Here is a 7,233-nt window from a genome sequence, read left to right on the forward strand (position 1 = left end):
AAATGCGATGGAGAGTTCTCATCTCAGCTGCAATGACATGTCTGGAAACCCCCTCTAGGGTGCCCCATGCATAGCGCGCCGTCAAAAGCTGCTTCATAAGTTAAGTTTTGTTTCTCCGCACCGCTCCGGGGTAAAAAAAATGGTAGTTACATCACAGCTGTGCGGCTGGCTGACAGCTGTAGCTACGTACTGTGTGTGTGTGTATTTCGCGGGTTGCTAAATGCATTGTGTGTTTATGTTGACAAGGAGGTTTAATAACTGTGTGCTACACAAAACGTGCAGTCAGTTTAATTTTCAGCGCCGTTCGTATAGAGTTAGCAGGGTATTTTTATTTTAATTCTCGTCCCAAAATTAATTTGTATCCTCCCCGACCCGATTTTTTTCGGCCCCGGGACGACGGGATGTCCTTAAGCTCGAGCCCTGATTATGGCGCCCTCTGCTGTTCAAACGAACAGCGGCCGACAGCCTATCCGTTTTAAGAGTACGCTTACGACCTTCCTTTTTGATAAAGCTTATAGCTGATAAAATAATCTAATAAGAGTGCATTGACGTAGATACGCTGTGCCTCTTCACCTACATTTTGGTTCTTGCTCTTTCACTTAAATCCTAAAAACTTGGATCTTATATTTAAAACTAAGGTTATTACTACTACTCATTCTTCTAAATCTTTTCTCTCTCTACTTCTCATTCTCTCTACTCCTGTAATCGATTCTTTCTATCCTCTCTTTATCTAAACCCTTTTCCCTCTCTGACCTCTCGAGGTTTTATTAGAGGGAAACAGGTTTGCAGAGAAGCTTATCCAGGCCGGGGAGTGTTATGACCGTATCCACAGCTTCCTCCCTACCTCTCACCAATTCCAACTAAGGCTCCAGTGGGCCCTTGCTCCCTGCGTGTGCCTCTCTGTTTCTTACTCTCTTACTTGCTACCCTTTTCCCCTCAACCTCTCCTAAGGGAGTGCTTGTTCTTCCTTTTGTCTGTCTGTGTCTGTGTATTCTCATGTTCAGATTAACCCAGCCTCCCCCCAAATTTTTCTTCTTTTGTGTCTATATCGACGCCGGGATCCGGCGAAAGAATAATGCAGCTGCACTTCCTAATATGAGATGTTATAGTCATATGTCATCCTGCAGTCACTAACAGAGGATTCTGTAAAACAGTGGTCACCAACCTTTTTAAGGCGAGACACGACAGGTGAATAGGGTCATTTTTTACATTTCAGAAACACAAATCTGAACATTGGATAAAGCCAGGTTCAAAATTATTGTTTAATTTTGTAGTCATATTAGAATCTAAAAGTTTTACAGAAGGGATTTTGGATATCTCTTTTTATCATTCCATAAATCAGAAAATACTGTCAACAGCCCTAAAATATCAATTTTCGCCATGTTTTTGAGTATAAAATGTTATATAATTCAGGCTGTGAATGATATATGAACAAACCCTTCTGTAAAAACCTTCAAAATATTGATAGGAATATAACTGGAAGGTTTGGTGTATGTAAGTGCTACTGAAGTGGACATTTCTCACCCAGAATAGGAGAAAAAACTCATCCAGAATGGATGACAGCTTGCGCCTCGACGCACTCTGTGAAGGGATTTCATGGTCAGGGTTATTTGTTTTTTGTCTAACCTTGCTTCGTGCAAGTGACAATTGTTGTCGTCTTCTCTGTGAACGTTTTTATCGGTGTTCTTTTGCCATTTTGAGATTTAAATTTCCAGCGGAAAGCTGAACCAGGAAGTGTTTTAGCACACCACGTGACGCATCTGAACGAATCACGTTGTCAGAAATTGACACCAGCCAATGAGATTTCGTTTTTGGGTTTAAGACCCCTTTGTACTTTCACGATTGGTACAAAGGAAATGACCATATTTGGATCCGATGAGATTGTGCAGGAGAGACGGAGCTTTCCAACGATGCCTCTGATGACATGGTGCAAACAGCGGTCGCGGTACTTTATGTTACGTTAGAAAGTTAACTTTGGTGAATTTAGGAGAAACCTATAGACGCAAATAGACAAACTTTAGTCAAATAAACACCTAAATGTGTATTTTGTACGTTTTCCTTCCAAAAACCTGAAAGAAAACATGTTATGAAATCAAAATAGCACAACATCTCAAAATTGACCAGTGCATGAAAAACGATGTTTTTGCCTGCCGTGTCTCGCCTTAAGCCCAAGATCCCCGACCTCGGCCATGGTGAAAGGCAAGATCTACCTATTGCAGAATTGAGTGAAAAAGACGGCCCAGACAGTACTTTTATGAGAGGCCTTTAATGTCGGCTAATTGAATCTGAATTACATCAAATCATTTGGTGCAACTTCCAATTTGATTAAACCAAGAACACAACATAACTAACATGTCAAAAAGGATAAATATATATATTTACATCATTTTAAGTTTCATTCATTCCTTCATTGCAATCCTAAATGTAAATGTATGTAGCTTATTTTCCATTTGTTTGAGTGAATGAGTAAATTATTTTGTTGACAGCAACAACAACAAAGAAAAAAAACAACATCTTGCAGTGAGCAGATAACATAAAGGGCCATTTTAACTGTGAGGCTGTTGATTTCTGTTCGTTGTTCTCGCGTCCAGGAGAGAAGCTTCAAATAAGGAGACTAATGGAGTCTCTCAAAAGGTTCAAATGGGTACTTTAATTAAGTAGCGCGGTAATGGAACAAACAGAGTACAGGAGCACAGCTGTGGTGGGGAGGCGGCGGGGTGAAGCAGTGCTTGAGATCTCGTTGTCCTCCGTCTGTATCGATCCAGCGCTCCTCCTTCAATGGCGGCTGGTGACGTCGTTCTCCCACCTCTTTCTCCAATGTCCGATATCGCACATAACAGAGGATTTAGACGTCGTGTGGTCATTGTATAACTTCCACACGCCTTTTCTCCTCATACACTCTTTCATTACTTTTTATTTAATGCATTTTAACGGCTGTAATCGATGTTAACGTGAAACCGGAAGTGTTCCTTGTTGTCAACGGCAACGTCTTTCAATACGTGTTCGCGCGGTAGCCAATCAGCGGTGAGGATCTCAGCCTGCCGTCACTGACGTTGAATCAGAAAACCAAAACATCAGCCGTTAGCTGTTAGCACTCAGAGCTCACAGCTCCTGGTATCTGTTCAGAAACTAGACAAAAGTTAAACAAGTACAAACCACAGACTGTCTGTGTCATGGCGAATACAGTCGCTGTTGTATCTGTATCATGTTGTTATGAGTGTAGACGGAGCATATATTATACAACGTTAGTTTAGCCTGATAGAGCCGATCTCCATTCAGAAAACACGCATTTTAAAAGGTTTTTCTCCTGCTGTCTTGTCTGCAGACAGAGCATTAATTCATGGTTATACTAACCGGTATCAGTATGTAGTTATTCCGGCATCATTTTGAAACGTGTATTACAATTAAATCATGGTAAAATATGTTCATTTAGTTGTAGTTGGTATCTACCATAAGTGCAGTGAGTTCAAAAATATGCAGCATCACTTGAAGTCAGTCTATTATTTTCGGGAGCGACAGGAAATGTCTCAAAGACACGTCGATCAAGTGGCACCTGCTAACGGGGTGGTGGACGATAGGCTTACATCTAAAAACTTTAAACAAAAATATTTATTTATTTTTTACTTTTCTTTTGTAACTTTCTTTTTTTTAAACGGTGCGCGATCTACCCGCACGATCGACTGGTTGGTGACCACTGCTGTAAAACCATCCGATCACCTCAGTGTAGCTTTGAATGATCTCTAATACAACTCACTATTTACAAAGCTGCTAGTGCTAAACCAGAATAACTATCACATGGCTGAGCTGTCCTCCCTGCTGGACACCCTGGGTGTTTCTCAATCGCGAGTAAAGCTGCTTCAGAGCCACTATTTCAAGCATACTACGTCATCGAGTGCCGCCGAAGTACTGTTCCAATCTCCAGCATACTTGGAAATCTACCGAGCCCGGCGTACTCCGTTTGGAGAAATATCGAGGCTGCACATGAGTAGACTCCGCGGTCTTAAAATCCCCACAATGCTTTGCGCACGGACCAATTCCCCCAAATCTGTGGCGGAAGATGTAAGGCTCTCATATGACGCACACCTGCACACTTGCTAGCGTGTTCCACACTTCGTTTTCCGAATGCCTGGAAGTATTCTTGACTCGCTTCTGAAGCAAGATGCTCGGCAGACATGTCCTACCAAGCAAGCGTATTCGCGATTGAGAAACACCCCCCGTCTGCACAGAGAGACACCACAGGTCCTTCAGTGAGGCTGCTGCACCACGGTGTTTCACAGAGAAGTACCACAGCTCCTTCAGTGAGGCTGCTGCACCACGGTGTTTCACGGAGAGATACCACAGCTCCTTCAGTGAGGCTGCTGCACCACGGTGTTTCACAGAGAAGTACCACAGCTCCTTCAGTGAGGCTGCTGCACCACGGTGTTTCACAGAGAGACACCACAGCTCCTTCAGTGAGGCTGCTGCACCACGGTGTTTCACGGAGAGATACCACAGCTCCTTCAGTGAGGCTGCTGCATCACGGTGTTTCACGGAGAGACACCACAGCTCCTTCAGTGAGGCTGCTGCACCACGGTGTTTCACGGAGAGATACCACAGCTCCTTCAGTGAGGCTGCTGCATCACGGTGTTTCACGGAGAGATACCACAGCTCCTTCAGTGAGGCTGCTGCATCACGGTGTTTCACGGAGAGATACCACAGCTCCTTCAGTGAGGCTGCTGCACCACGGTGTTTCACGGAGAGATACCACAGCTCCTTCAGTGAGGCTGCTGCACCACGGTGTTTCATGGAGAGATACCACAGCTCCTTCAGTGAGGCTGCTGCACCATGGTGTTTCACGGAGAGATACCACAGCTCCTTCAGTGAGGCTGCTGCATCACGGTGTTTCACGGAGAGATACCACAGCTCCTTCTTTCCTGCAGCGATCAGACTGTACAACCACCACGGCCCCTAGTAGACCACCTCACGCGCTGGAATACCCCTGATGGGGAATATCACTGTCTAAAAATATTTGAGGAACAGACTAAATATGTTTGAAGAAATCTGGAAACCTTTTCCTTAGAAATGCAAACCTCAAATATACGTATAACATAAGTAAACAATCTTCTATTGTATTTGTTCATACATTTTGGTACTTTCCTGCAGCAGTCAGACTGTACAACCACCACGGCCCCTAGTAGACCACCTCACACGCTGGAATACTAAATATGTTTGAAGAATTCTGGGAACCTTTTCCTTAGAAATGCAAACCTCAAATATACGTATAACATAAGTAAACAATCTTCTAGTACCTTAAACATATTATGCACTGGAACGGTATTGACGGTATTCTTAATATTTTGTTTACGTATTTATACTTTTTAATTTCTAGTTTTTGTATTTGTTCATACATTTTGGTACTTTTCTTTTATGTCACCTATTCATATTTTATTAGATATAGAAGTTGACAGGACCCTCTAGGGGAGGACGGAGACGGGACCCTCTTGGGGATGGCCCATGGTGACGTGGAGCCGAGAAGGAGGCCTAGAAAATGTTTCCCGCTCTCAGTTATGTTTGTGGTGATCAACTGACTATGGGCCGCACTGTTTCTCCTGATGTGCAACAAATGCTTCTGGCTGCATGGATCTTTGTGTGGTGCAATCAAACAGTGTTGGGATCAGCTGTCTCTGCGGCAGCTCAGCAGCCTCTTCACATGCGTGAACACCTCCTTTAACTTCAGTCCGTACACCACGGGGTTCAGCACAGTGGGTACTAGAATCAGGAAGGAGGTGATGAGGGTGGAGTCAGATTCTCTGTTGCTCTGCAGGCGGCGAAGCATCAGATCTAAGAAGATGCTGATGGAATAGTTAAAGAAGACGAGCAGGTGAGGAAGACAGGTGTGTAGAGCTTTGCTGCTGAAGCTACGTGAGCGCCGCAGACAGATGAAGAGGATCCTAGCGTAGGAGAAGAGCAAGAAGGTGGCGGGCAGGAACAAGATAACTGCTGCGATCAGCAGAATGTATAGTCCACTCAGCTGCGCTTCAGCACCACTGCAGCTCAGGCTCACAATGCTGTAGAAGTCGCAGTAGACCCTGTTGAGCTGCGCCCTGCAGAGCGGTAAGCGGCTAGCCTGCAGCGTATAGACTGCCACTAGAATGGCAGGCAGCATCCAGCAGAAAAGCAACATCAGCACCACCTTGGCAGGAGTTACCAGCACAGCGTAGTGCATCGGGTGGCAGATGGACAGGTAGCGGTCAAAGGCCATGGCCGACAATAGCATGAAGCTAGCTCCACCAAGAGAGGAAAGAAAGAAACCCTGGCACAGACACAAAGTCCGGGACACCTGCACCAAGCCGGCGCCGGACAGCAACAGATCTGACAGAATTTTAGGATAAATCAGTGTGCTGGCTGTGAGAGAGTTCAGCAGAAGTGATGCCACGAAGGCAAACATGGGCCGGTGAAGAGCTCGCTGCGAACAGATGATATAAATCACCAGAGAGTCACTGAACAACACGAAGAGGTACAGCAACAAAAACACGAAGAATAAAAGCGAGCTGTGGCCAGACAGCCAGGAGAAACCGAGCAGCGTCAGGGACGAGGTCACGTTAAACCCTGCTGACGTCATGAGGAGACCCCAACAAACAACACGCTGTGACCTCAGGTCAACAACAACAACAGTAACAACAACAACAGAGCTAACCAACCTGTTAACATCTAAATAAAGGATATAACATTAGTTTATATCACATTGACATATACAGTAGGAATAAGGAAACACATTTATTTAACATTCATATTTAAAACGTGTATTCATAGAATATGAATTTACAGTTAATTAATATACAATCAGATACTAAAATATCTGCTTTAACATTAATGTATAAGTCAATGATAAATATCTATCATGAATCAGAAACAGGCAAAAGCATCTTCACAATGAACACGAAAAATGAGAAACATGACATTAATATATGTGAAATGAGTCATAAACCAGCAGAACAATCATCACAAGGAACACGAAGCACGAAGAGAAACTGACCTGAATCCACCTGTTTAAACATTAACGTGAATATATAACAATAATGTAAGAAACATTTACTTCAAAATAACATTTATAAGTGAGATATTAAACTAACATTAGCACAAGGAACACGAAACGTGAGGAGAAACTGACCTGAATCCACCTGTTTAAACATTAACTTCAATTTATATAACATTAATATATACAGCATTAATATAAAGAACATATTTTCTTTC

The 7,233-nt window shown here is 43.5% G+C and overlaps 1 protein-coding gene across 1 annotated transcript; it reads right to left on the reverse strand.

The window, feature by feature from the left end:
• Nucleotides 1–5,653: 5,653 nt before the first annotated feature.
• Nucleotides 5,654–6,601, reverse strand: LOC117498268 (olfactory receptor 6N2-like). The gene has a single exon (XM_034150283.1). The coding sequence runs from the start codon at nt 6,599–6,601 to the stop codon at nt 5,654–5,656; it is 948 nt and encodes a 315-aa protein (XP_034006174.1).
• Nucleotides 6,602–7,233: the final 632 nt, after the last annotated feature.

This window comes from Trematomus bernacchii, unplaced genomic scaffold (genome assembly GCF_902827165.1).
Source record: "Trematomus bernacchii unplaced genomic scaffold, fTreBer1.1, whole genome shotgun sequence".
NCBI lineage: Eukaryota > Metazoa > Chordata > Actinopteri > Perciformes > Nototheniidae > Trematomus > Trematomus bernacchii.

Bases quoted from the DNA above. Each gene is read 5' to 3' on its own strand.
- LOC117498268 (XM_034150283.1), bottom strand. From the start codon at position 6,601: ATGACGTCAGCAGGGTTTAACGTGACCTCGTCCCTGACGCTGCTCGGT.